Source organism: Monodelphis domestica, chromosome 6, assembly GCF_027887165.1.
Source record: "Monodelphis domestica isolate mMonDom1 chromosome 6, mMonDom1.pri, whole genome shotgun sequence".
Classification (NCBI taxonomy): domain Eukaryota; kingdom Metazoa; phylum Chordata; class Mammalia; order Didelphimorphia; family Didelphidae; genus Monodelphis; species Monodelphis domestica.
The window spans coordinates 71,306,630-71,320,619 of record NC_077232.1 but is presented as its reverse complement, the minus strand read 5'-3'; the positions used below and the strand labels follow the sequence as shown (position 1 = coordinate 71,320,619).

Sequence of the window (13,990 nt, the reverse complement as noted above, 5' to 3'; positions counted from 1 at the left end):
AAGGCAAGAATGTATTAAGGGGACTAATGTGAAATCAATCTGGACAGATAGGTAGGAGCCAGATAATGAAAGATTTTTAATGGCAAACAAGTAGTTACCAATCTATACTGGTGGAGATAATTTCTACCCTAACCTTTTCCTATGCCTATGAAATCACAGTCCATATTTGTCCTCAAAATTTATTCTGTGCAAAATAAAGATGTGTCAGGGCTATCTAAGTGGCTTAGTGGATTGAGAACCAAGCCTAGAAAGGGGAAATCCTGGGTTAAAATCCATCCTTGGACACTTCCTAACTATGTGACCCTAGGCAAGCTACTTAACCCCCATTGCCTAGCCCTAGTTCTTCTGTCTTGGAACCTAGGGTTGATTCTAAGATGGAAGGGAAGGGTTAAAATAGGGATATGCCAATATTTATCATCTATCAGTGCCTTGAAATGTAACCTTGTTTTTATGATATGACTGAATCTAGTTTGGTACTTTGGGGAAAAATACGAAATATTGCCTGAGACAAATTTTCCTGCTCTGAGTTTTCTTTGCAGAAATACCCAACAGCTATAAATGCAATAATTAAAGTCTCTTTTCTGTTATGAATTTTAGCACTTACCTCTCCCAAGATCTAAAAGCCTTCATCTACTTCTTGCTCACTACTAAACAGAGAAGAGCACTTTCTGATATGGTCCCTGACCTTCAGGGATAGAGAGTAGAAGCATTTGAGAAAGACTCTATATTATAATGGTTTGCCTCTCAAAAGAGCAAAACACACTTTGAGCAAAAAGTAGAGTACAAAGGGGAGTTAACCCAGTGGTTCTATCTATGAAATAAGATTAGATAAGTAGGATAATGCCAGATCATGAAGAGCCTTAAAAGTTATCATAGTCAGTTAATACCTTATTTAGCTATTGGGAGCCCTCAAGAGCTACTTGTCCAGAAAGTGGGCCTTTTAGGAAGAATATTGAGACCCAAAAACCCTCTAGAGCTATCAGTCCCTCTGGGAACAATAGCTTTTTGGGATAGGGGAGAATGAAGAGGAAGGGCACATCCTCCCCTAATCATGTATGTCTAGTTGGTCACCTCACAAGAACAAGAGAATAAAACCAGTTCAACTTCAACATTGGGGGGCTAGACCAGTTTAAAAGTCAAGGCTCTAAGCACTTATTCATGCTAAGCATAGATATGTCCCATTGAGGGTTCCTCTCTTTGCTATTCTGCCTCTGTATTTTTTGGTTTCCCTTCTTTATAATGCTAAATGCATCATGAACAATATTCCACATTTTAAGTTCTTTTCTCTTTATTGCAGGAAAAGTGCTATACAACACACACACAAATTATGGCCTAATATTTCTCTCTTGATGTTTAACCAACTGTCTGAGGTAGAAATTTATAACAATACAGCTGCTAGGATTCTAAGACATAAGGCATGAAAGTTGTCTCCTCTGTAATAATATTAGTTAATTATTTGTCTTCTCCCCACCAAAAATCTCAGTTATCATCTTGCATTTTATTTCCTAGGATGGAATTTTTTTTAAACTTTGAAAATTAATCCCCAAATCACTTCAAATTTCTAATAATTTAAATGGTTATTTAATATAGTGTGAATTCATATCTACAACATAACATTAACTGGCTTTATTTTTTAGTTCACTCTCAACAAAATATAAATGTACTCTGGGCAAAATCAACAAGATGAATTGTTTCTTTAGACCTCTACTCTGTTTGCTAGTGATAAGAAGCCCCTGACTAGGTAACATACTGAATACTTAATTTTTTTTAATCTTACCAATTCTCGATAATAGAGATTTATATTTTAGCTATGTGTACGTTGGGTACCACACTAGGACTTATCTACCAAGTCCTAAATAAGCTGAGGTAAAGTAGTTCCCTTTTTTCCCCTTCCTTCTCCTCTCCAACCAATTCCAATCCTCTCCTCCACTTCTTCTGAAATCACAGTTATTTATAATACTTGATAAAAATAGTTTTTGTGAATTACAAATCCTGGGGATACTCCAAAGTAGCAAAAAAGGCCTCCCTCCTTCTCCTTCACCCTAACCATTCCACCAGGTTTCATTCTTAATAGCTTATCCACATCATTATGACTCACCTGCTGCCGAATTTCTTCTTCCATTTTGACTGGAGATCCCAGTTCTGCAACTTGCTTAACTCCCTCACTAGCATAACCTCCATATTCCCACAGCACATAGTTCTTGGAGTGTGATCCACCAATAATGGCTGACCAGTGGTTGGCCCGTCCTAAAAAAAATAATAAAATTGTGACTTAGTTATTGTTGGTGTCAATATGCATTTATAAAGTGATTCAAATTGTTTGAAAGGAGAAGAAATATGATATCCATAATATGTGCATTTTTTACTGTTAAGGAATTCATAACATACGGGAAATATAAACATGAATATAGCAAGGTAACCATAGTAGGAAAGGCTCAAAAGCCAATCTTAAGAAAAATGGAGTCAGGAAAATGTGTCTTCAGTACTTTCCATCTCCCTTTTTTTGTGACTCTCTTCTCCTTCAGGCTCAATGTCGCATCAGGGAAAGAAGACTGGATCAAAATTTAGAAAACATTGGTTCAAGTCCTAACTCTCTTCTTACTACCTGTGTGACCTTGGATCAATTGCTTAAACTCTTTGGTCCTTGTCTTCATCTTTAAAATGATGGTTATTGATTTGATGGCTTCTGAGATCCCATCCATTTCTAAATCTATGACCCTGTGAATATCCTCCTCTTGCTTTCTGACTTCACAGAGCCCTTAATGGTAGTGCCATATTGGGATCCTGTCCTCTATGACTCAAAATCACTAGTTTTCCTCTGTGCCCTTCTACCAAGAGTTTTCTTCCCTACTGACAGCTGATTTTCACTATTGATAAGAAAGTGCTTATTGATTTCTTACTGAGGTAGAAATGACTAAAAGTCTTCAGCCAACTTCTCATGATATTTGATATTTATATTTTTAGAAGAGGAAATTGTCAATCATGAAAGCTTAGAAATTTTAAAAATTACCTATTCCACTTCCTATCTATAATCACCACTATAACATCCCATAGAAGTGGTCATGCAACTTTCCTGGAAGGTCATGTCTTTCCTAGAAGACCTCTACTGAGAGGAATATATTACTTCTAGAGACCTATTTCACTTTTGGACAACTTTAATTATTAGAACATTTTTTCTTATATTGCTCAAAATCTACCTTTAAGGTGTCTACTCATTTTATCTTAAATATTTTTTTCTTTAAGATAAAAAAAATTTCCCATTTCCTTTCACCAATCTTCAGCCAAATCTCTGGCATGAATTACTGTCCCCCACGTACTACCCAGATGTCTAGCCTGGATACTTGATTGCTTCCCCCAACCTTTATTCTTCAGCAGCAGCATTAATATGCATTTATTAAGTACCTTTTCCATGATAGGCATTGTACTTATCTCTGGGGATGAAAAGAGAAATTAGGGAAACTCCCATCTTCAAAGAGTTTAGAATTCTGTCCCCAATAACCCAAACACAATACTTGGATCTCTGACTTCCTTGTTCTTTCCTGCTATCATAAAAGGAAATTTACTTTAAAATATTTTTATAGACATGAATGCATGTCTGTAAATAAAGATTTTTAGTTGGTTGTGTATAGGAATGAAAACAAATCAATAACTATCAGCATAAATGGCCTCTAGACATTAACAATACATTGGCAAAAGAGAAAATAGACAACCCAAAATGAACATTAAAGCTTTGCTGTTCATTTTCTTTAAAGAATATCTTCCAATCTTCTTAATTTTTACAGTTAAGAAATGATTAAATATTGCTAATGTAAACTTGAAAAAATTAATGAAATATTTTTAAAGTCTATGAATATCTTGATTGAGTTGCAAGTTTTTAAATAATATATACAAATTGGGAATTTTTGCAGATACTTTGCCTAGATATCTTAATCCTGCTCTGTCCCTCTTTACCCAGTCACCCTTCCTTACCTTCTCTCTGGCCCTTGCTACCCAGATTATATCCAGGTCCCACTTTCAAGGCTTAGGTAGAAGAACTGCTGTCCCTGGCCCAAACATCTTTCCTGAACCCCACTTCACAGGTTCCTTCCTTCATGAAGGAGTCAGAATTTCCAGTGGCTCTTGAAAATGGGTTGAATTTTGACAAGAGAACATGATTAGAGGAAAAGAGTGAGAAACTCAGAAATAAGAGAAGTCATTGCAAAAAATAAATAAATGAAAAAACAAGCATAGCATCCAGTACAAGAACTTGCACACAGAACAGAAAGGGATCAATGGTTGTAAATGGACTTATTATATATGGTATTCCACTGTCATATTGAAGCAGATAGGTTCACTTGCATTTGCCAGCTCCAATAAACACCTAATACCAATCATAGGCAGCAAGAAAAACTGCAGGAGAAATAACCAAATGAAAAGGAAAGAGCATTACCTGGATCCAGAGATTCAAACTTTCCCACTAATGCTTGATTCATGTGTAATCATGAACAATTCACATTATCTCTGTGACCTCAGTTTCGTCATTTGTAAAATAAAAGGATTGGACTAGATAGCCTTTCCCGTACTTTATAGTTCTAGATGCATGATCCAGTAGTCCCATTTCCACAAGTTTCTAGAACCTGCACTATAGTTTATCAGCTTTTGGAAGCTGCAAACTGGGATGCCCCAACAGCATGTCACAGGGCTATGGCAAACAGAGCCATAAGCTTTATGCAGTTACATACAGAAGAGGAAGGGTCATCCCTTCTATCTGCTCCCCCCCCCCAATAAAAAATTTTTAAAAAGACTGAGTTCATTTTGTTAAGTGAAATGGCCCATTTCTCCGACTTTCCCCAAATTTCCTCATTTACAAGGATGCTTCATTATCTGCAAGCTATATGAACAGGTGGGAAATTCCAAGCTTGACAAGTTCCTAGTAGCAGTGATTAGCATATTTAAAACCTTTCCAAAAGATTGCTTTGGCTTTTTTTCTTCCCTCTTCTAACATTTATCCCAGAAGTTTCTGAGAACCAAATAAGGAGCTGTATGAGTTGGTATTAGCTGTAACAGAAATATCCCTGACTGACAACTGCCCAGGTGCTATAAATATATCATGAAGAGAGAAGGATACTAGATATTTCTATGGTTATGTTGTCAAAAATTTGATTTATATTACTTCCCAGTGAAATCTTTCCTAATCCTATTTATGACTTAACAGAAGTGAACATTCATTTAAAATGGTTTGTATGACTATTCAAAACAGTTAAAGACAGAATCTCAATCCTTAATCAAATAAGCATTAGTCAGGAATCTTTCTAGAATAGGCAACATACAAATTGGGGGAAGTGTAGAACCAGGAGAAAGGACAGCTAGGTGGTACAGTGCCCAGAATGCTGGGTCTAGAGTTGAGAAAATTCATTTGCCTGAGTTAAAATCTGGCCTTACACACCAGCCATGTGACCCTGAGCAAGTCACTTAACTCTTTTTGCCTCAGTTTCCTCATCTGTAAAACAAGCTGGAGAGGGAAATGGCAAACCATTCCAGTATCTTTGCCAAGAAAACCCCCAATGGATTCATGAATATTCAGACAAGACTGAAAGGACTGAACAGCAGCAGCAACAGCAACAACAACAACACAACAAGCTGAGGCAGAAGAAGAATCTTATCTCCTTAGTTCCCCAGCTAGTTCTGGTATGGCCAGGTCTCTCCTAAACTGTTTCAGAAGAGAGAAATAATGAGGACAAGTGCAAAAGGAGAAAAATATGAAGGATAGTAGATTTAGACAAGGAAAGGCCAGAGAGGTCATTTGGTTCAACCTCCTTATTTTACAGTTGGAGAAACTGAGGTCCAAAGAGATCACATAAATTGTCTACAGTGACAACAGATGAGTCTTTTCCATTAGATTATGAGTTCATTGAGGGCAAGGATTGTTTTTTACTCTTTATATCCCCCAGCACTTAGCATAGTACCTAGATAATAGTAGGGAATTAATAGACATTTATTGATTGATGGACAGTGGTATTAAGTATAAGAGGTCTCACTCTTTGATTCCAAATACAATAATCTTTACATGGGCATTTTCTTCACAATGTCCTTTGGAGAAACTTAGTTATAACAGCAGAGTAAACTTTGCCCCAGGGCACTAAAATTTAGAAGGCTAACTGTACTAGAACCTGGTTTAGTCATAACAATTGAGTTTTGCACCTAGTTACTGAGAATAATTGGTTAAAAAGAAAACCTACTAAATCATAGGATGATACATCTAGAGATGAAAGAGATTTCAGTGATTCCCTTATTGAACTTCTTCCTTTTCCAATTGTGGACACTGAGACTCAGAGAAAGTAAATGATTTGCTCAAAATTAGACAGATTGTAAATGTCATAGGCAGTATTTGAGTCCAAGTCCTCTTCAGAGCCATTACTTTTCCCATTGTACAACACTATCTCTTGGTAACCTGCTCCACTATCTTCTAGAGAAAACCTTTCCTGCTCCCTATCCTGTGCAACGGCCACCAGGAAATTATTCAAAACCCTATACTTTCCCCTACAACCAAATTTGTCTTAGAAAGTTGATTTAAAGATGCCTTTCCTACAATTTATCCTGACAGCCAGAATCACTAGTTTTAGTTCTAATAGTTACAGTGTTAAAAGGATTCTCATTGGCATCAGAAAATAATGTACAAAAAAGACATTGCAGAACAAGATTTCTATTTTTGCTTCCTGTCCCATGGAATACTTTTTCTTAAACATTCTTGTAGGATATGGAACAGAGTGAATCCAATTTTTCTCTTTGCTTCTAAGAGGGCAAAGGAAGAAGAATAATCAGGTTTTTTTAAGTTGCTTGGCATAGATCTTGCCTTTTTAGAGTCCTTGCTGAGCAGGGGGTAGAAGCAGGGAAAAAACCCATGATTATCATGTCTCAACATGGGTGAAGACCAAAACCATCAGGCTCTGTTTATTTTTCTTCAGTTATTACAAAAGAATAAGTCAATAAGCATTAACTCAGAATTAACAGGAGTTGAATGGTTCCATATGTTTGCCAGACTCGTTGTGAAGCTTATATTTGACTTGTTTTGAATTCTTTTCAAAGAAAAGAAGTATACAGAAATAAACAAAAGTAAACCTAGGGCAGATCAGAAGCATGTGATCTGTGACCTAGAATGTGTTTTGAGGAGGTCTGAGGCCTTTAACTTGAAGGTCATGAAAGACAGTATCCCCCTTCCCAATCCATTTCTCTTTGGAGAAAGTCCTGGCTCTACAGAAGAAAAAGAAAAGGACTGAATGTATGCCTTTTTCCTTAAGCATTAACTGAATTCTTGCCTACTCAAGGCCAATCTAAATAGGAAAAGGAACAACTAGGAAAGTCCTGAGGTAGACATTTCTAATTTAGTAAAAAGGCTGGTCACAGTCTCATACCAACACACACCTCGAGACACCTTGCAATGATGCTCAACTATCTTTCAACCTTTGAGTAATGTGGGGTCAATTAGCGATATAGAAGACATTATCAACACTTTCATCTCCGAAGACACAAAATCCATGTAACCCTAACATTGCTAAAAATAGACTACAAATAAAGGCAAGCCCCATTAATTTCTCTCAACATTTTACAAATGAGCACTCCAGTAAGTGCTTATTCAGAATTAACAGTAGTTGCGCAGCTCCATGTATTTTCCCAGTTGAGGGTGAAATACATACTGTACTTGCTATTAAGTTCTATCCAGAAGGAAAAAGAACACAAAAGCAAATCATAAATGTCTCTGTGGGGTAGCTTGCTTACTCAGGCTCTAAATTGTGAGGGCTTCTGCAGAGATTTCTTTAATCTTTATTTAATTCTGGGCATTTCATCTCAAAGCCTCATTATAAGGATGCATACCATAAGATTTTCTTGGAAATTAGTCCTTAACCTTGGAATATGGAAAGTGGTGAGAACCAAAGCCTTACTAGTCAGAAGTAAACATAGTGGTCACAATATGAGACCACCCTAACAAAGCAGTACAAAGTGGGAGTGGGGAACATATGAAAGCACTATAAAAAGAGAGAAGATTTGGACTCATAGGTTGGATAAGACAATCAACTCTCTAACTTTCCTTAGAACTTAGCTCTGTACAGTCCAGACCATGACGTATTGTATACTACCTTATGAGAAAAGCTTTATCTACCATATTCAGCCTTAATAATAATAATAATAAAATTTATTATCATGTGCCAGGCACTGGGCTAAACACTTTACAAATATTACCTCATTTGATCCTCACAAAATCCCTGAGAGGTAGATGGTATTATTAACCCCACTTTAAGTTAAGAAAAGAGACAAATGAGGTTAAGTAATTTGCTTAAAGTCACCCAGCTAGTGTCTGAGGGAAAAATTTAAGTTGGGTCTTTGAGGATCACATTTGGCCAATCAAATTGATTTGAAAAAATCCTTTACACCTTGGGCCTCTGGCAGCTATTTGCCAAAATGGAGAGATGATTTCAGAAGGTAGAAATATAGTCCTTGGAGTTACAGTAGGCCAGAAAAGAAGTCATACCAACTTACACAAGATGGAGACTATACTTCAGTGGACAACTCCCATTTTCATAAAATAGCTGTACTGAGTATTTACAAACTACTACAAATATTCATCCTACCATGGCATCCTAGTGAATAGAACATCACACTTGGAGTCAGAAAGACCTGATTTTATATTCTAATGCAGGCAATTACTGGCTGGATGATGCTGACTTAAATTCCTTCATCTTTTCTGGTTTCAGTTTTCTCATCTGAAAAGAGGAGATAATAATGGCACCTACCTCAACAGATTGTTGTGAGGACCAAATGAAACAATATAAGTAAAGGACTCTGCAAAACATAAAGCATCGCATATACAGATTGGTTTTTGTAACTGACCCCAAGTTTCATATTGGGAGAAAATTGTACGGGGTGCCCAAAGACATCTTCTGTAAATCCAAAAGAAATCAATGGGGTCTTCTAATAAAAACAGTAATGAAAGTCACAGTTAATCACCTGGAGAATCTGTTTCCCTAATCTCTAACACTATATAGGGTAAGAGATCATAAAATTGTAGATTTAAACCTGGAAAAATCTTAGAGACCATCTAATTCAACCACCTTACTTTACAGATGAGGAAACTGAGGTCCATACTTATTCACCTGCTTGAACACTGCAATGATCAAAGAGATGAACCACTATTAAAGTCAAACTCAGATGTTGGATTAATCAGTCATTTTAATAAATCCTTTTTATAAATAATAGTTATATTTATCAAACATAATAGTATTAACATACCAATAACATAAGTAGAATGCCTATACCAAAGAGATACTATATCATTTCTATAATCAGGCATGATACCTATACCATAAATAGAAGCAATTTTCTGTAGGTCCCTATATTTCCATTCAAGTCTATAAGTAACTCTTAGCAATGTGGCTTTCCAGTATCAGCTAGGTCAAGCCAGCACTGAACCACATAGACCCCCAAATCTGACAAATGGTTGTCAGAATTTTGATGGCTACAACTGATCTAAAATCTGTCAGTATGTCCAGTCTTCTATGCTTGAGCCAAAGACCCAATGGGACAGCTGGTAGCTTATTGCAACTCCTGCCAATTCCCCCATATTCCCAGGTAGTGATAGCATTCGATTTTGTTACAAGCAATCATCTCTCCCAGGAGGACAAGGGCTGTAGTGGAATTGATGCTCACATTTCATCAAAGTCAAGGCCACTGTTCATAAAGGAAATATTCCAACTTCACAGCTGCTATATCACTTTTAATTTGGATGCCCTGTTTATTTTACATTTGGGGATTATGGTATTTCACAGCCCTTTATGGAGAAGACTCACTTTTCCACAGCATACTAGTCCCTTTCCAACCTACAAAAAGAACTCTGAAATGTTATCTCTAGTACTGCACCTCTTGCCATCAAGATGGCATTCTCTATAACCTCCTAAGGTATTTTATTATAACTCAGTTCACTTATGCAGGACTCATTCTTCTATATAAACTATGGTTTCCACTCGAGATTTCTTGCCCCCACAGAGTCTTCTAAATGATTACTGAGAATAGTTAGAAGCGACCCAGGCAACATAAGAGTGCACTCTCTATTGTTCAAATGGCATAAAACAAGAAGACATATCACCATAGCATCTAGTGGAAAGACTTTTGATTTAGGGCAGGAGGTCTGACTACGTGATTTCTTTCCATAACCTCTGTTCTCACAGTGGACTAGCACAAGTATTGAATAATAAAAGGACAATGGAACCAATATATTTCATTAAATTGGTAAAGACCTTTCATCAACAGTCTCTCACTAAGCAAGACCCCTTCAGGTCTGGGGAAGTGTCCTTGGAAGGGAAACTGTGTTCAGATCCATAGCTTTACTGGCATAGATGAGAAAGAGAAAGGTGCTATGGGAAGTCTTTGAACACATCAACACATCAGTGTAGTCTATGGCACCATCACAAAAGGTGAAGGTTTGGGGGAGGCAGAATAAGTCAAACAGTCACCTTCATCACAATCCCTATGTGATGCTTTGTGAACCTGCAGGGAATTCCAGCTATTTCAAACACTAGTTTTGTGCCTCTGGCTCAAACCTGAGATTTCAATCCAAAAAATATCCTAGTACTGAACTGATTTGTTCTTTTTATATTCATTTGGATTTCAATAAGCAGACTATTTATTTCATATAGTAGTGGGAATGAGTCCACAAAAATGATGTCAGTATACCTTCCCCTATCCAGTAGTGTGAGATACTGCATTTTTCCGGATATTTTTCTATGTTTTTATTGGGTTTTTTCTCTTCTTTTAAAAAAAAAAAAGCTTATATGGAAATGATTCTCTAATAGAGAGGAGGGATACAGAGGAAATGTTGGTGACATGAAAACAAAAGATATCAATGACAATTTTACTTAAAAAAGAATACTGTCATGGCTACTACAGCTCAAAGTGAGCTTAGCATAAGGCAAGATAAAGGCAGGAAAAATGGTTTGGTTAACTATATTAGGGAAAAGCAAAGGATCAAATAAGGGGCAGAGTGGTTGTTTATGTGAGGATGAAATGATGCTAATAGATAATGGAAACATGACAGAACTGTGCATCTCTTAATTTGTGCCTTTCTTTTTTTGACAAGTGAGGAAGGTCTCTAGAACAGTGGGTTCCTTGTGGCAAACTCATGGCAGAATATGGAGAACAGTTACAGGGGCTTATGGGTTGCAATATGCATCATTGGAGGGAAACTCCCAAATCATTGAGATCATATATCCTTTTTAATATTTCTCAACCAAGGGGAAGGATGTTTGAACTGGAAAGGACACAGAGGTCTACTAGGAACCCGATACTTCCAAATAAATAGGGTGAAAGGAAGAGGGAACCTAATTATCTTTAATTAGTTCAAAATACCAACCCCAAATGGGCTGCAATTTAGAGAACTGAAAGATATGGTGGATATGATTACCAAGTAATATACAATGCTTTTTGAGAAGTCAGAGACTAGAAGAAGGAGTACACATAGAACTAGAAAAAAGCAAATATTTTCCTGATTTTTTTTAAAGGAAAGAATGGGATTTACAAAATAAAGAGCAATGAGCTTGACTTCAGTTCCTAGAAATTTATATTAAAATATAAAATATATTTTTAGCCTATGGGTTGCATGAAATGGATTTGGCCTGTGGGCCTTAGTTTGCTAACTCTTGATTTGGTTTAACACCTTCATTTTATGGTTGAGGAAACTGAACTCCTGAGAGTTTAAATGACTTGCCCAAGGAGGTATAGAGAGTAAGTGGCAGAAATGCAACTCAATGAAAGGGCAGCTAGATGACTCAGTTATTAAAGTGCTAGGCCTGGAGTCAGAAGAAACCGAGTTCAAATCCAGCCTCAGACATATTGGTTGTATAATCCCAGGTAAGTAACTTCACCTCTATTTGCCTCAGTTTCTTCATCTGTAAAATGGAAATAATAATAGCACCTAAATCACAAGGCTGTTGTGGAGTAAATCAGAACTATATAAATGTTAGCTATTATTTAATATTAGCATTATGATTAGGTTCTTTTTCTAATTGTGGTGCTTATTTTACTACACCAAACTAACAGCGGGAATTATGTAGAATTTACTTCTACCTAGAAGGAAAACCTTGTCTGTGATCTGGTCCAATCTATTCATTTTATAGATAAAGAAGCTGATACCCAGGAAGGAAAAGTGTCATGGCCCAGGTCACCTAACTGGCAAGAAGCATAGACAACATTTAAACTAGGTCTTCTCTCTTTCCATTACACCACAATGCTTTCATCTCTGTTTTCTTATGGTAAATGCAATTTGTTTTACAGGACTAAATGCCACTGATACACATGAACCCTAACTGTGCTGGCCAGTAGAACCTGGCAGGAATCCTCCTGGTTCCACTCCAGTGAGCCAACAGCAATAAAATGAGATTCTGCTCCCCATTGTTCATTGGCTTTGAGCTGCAACATCTTGGGAAAGTCCATGTGGTGAGAAAACATGCTACATTTTTTTGCTCTGAAAAATCTATCCAAACTCATTATGCTAGCAAGAATTTAATTAAAGTTTAAGGGCTAGAGAAAAAATGTGGTTCCTCTTAAAAAGTTAAATCCTCTCCTTAAAAAGTTAAACTAAATTTCATTATTGGTTATCATTCGCTATCCCAATTCCTTATCTTACTTGGAGGTCATGACATTCTTTTTGGGTAAAGATCATCATGATCTTTGGATCTGTATAAAATCAGAGAAGCATTTGGATGCTCTTGCCACAAGTTTCTACCCAACTAATTCTCAGAGTCTGGCATTGCCAAGCCATCTCCCACAATGACATAAGTGGAATTTACAGGTAAAGGAACAATAGCTTTTATAGGATGTCAGATGACAAGGTGTTAGCTTTTGCATCAAAGTGGAAGTTCCTTAAAAGTAAAAAGAAATATTTCATTCTTTGTATTTGACTTCTCATTGCCTAATATATAATAGCTGCTTAATGAATCATAATTGATTTATTGGAATGGTCCAATGATTCAGAAAGATCTGAGTTCAAATTCTGATCTGATTCATAGCTATATGTGACCCTGACTTGGCCTCTGATGTCCATTTAGCTCTAAATCTATGATCCAGTGATTGACTGAAACACCTCAAGAGCAATTTCTGGGTTCATATTTCCTCTGAGCTTTGCCTGTGCTATCGAACATTTTAGGAGACTCATTGTGATTCTCAATTCAGCACCAGAGTTTTCTTAAAAATAGAGAGGACTAGTTCAATGTAGAAGTTACAGAAATCCCATTTTTTAGAATATTAGTGGTTTATCTGACACAAACAATTCTTTTGGGGTATATTCTTAGTAACTCACTGTTTGGAGAAGCTAAATTTATAAATATCTAACAGGAGTAGACTTTGATGTGCAAAGTCTGATGCAATCAGGTGATATTTCGTCCTACCCTAGCCTTCTCTACCACCATTTCATAATATTTTTGATATTTAGAGCATTTTATTGAAAATAGAAAGCTGAGCTATCATTATTAAAACTGACCTTTTTCAGTAGGCATATCAAAGTAGGAATTGACAAATATGTTGGAAATATTAAAGAAATACATAAGTGTTCATATCATGCTTACAATTGTTTACCACATCCATTTTGTCAGTGAAATTAGGTGTATTAGTTCCAATAATGACTGGACTGTAATTTGCTAATGAAACCAACTTGTCTGAAGGAAACATTGCTGAATTTCAGTCTAGACTCTAGGAGCCTAGTCTCTTCATCAGTGATAACTTTCCAAGGGCTCAGTTAACAAGACATGGAATGTTCCTGACCACTGAAAGTCCATAAAGGATACTCAGATGGAAGTCTGCCTTCTAGGAAACATCAACAAGATAATCATATCCTGAGTCAGGGCCTGAAGTTCCTGACTCCAGGTTTGAAACTTATGCAAGGAAAGAAGGGGGAGACCCCCCCCACACACACACACTTTTAGGGATGCATCTTTTTTACATTAAATTATATCATTAATACAATATA

At 36.6% G+C, this 13,990-nt stretch overlaps 1 protein-coding gene across 1 annotated transcript in view; it reads right to left on the bottom strand.

The window, feature by feature from the left end:
• Nucleotides 1-13,990, bottom strand: part of SPON1 (spondin 1) — a 444,045-nt gene that overhangs the window by 203,239 nt on the left and 226,816 nt on the right. The window contains exon 6 of the mRNA XM_001377891.5: nt 2,099-2,247. Coding sequence (XP_001377928.2) covers nt 2,099-2,247 — 149 coding nt within the window. The remainder of the gene's footprint in view (nt 1-2,098; nt 2,248-13,990) is intronic.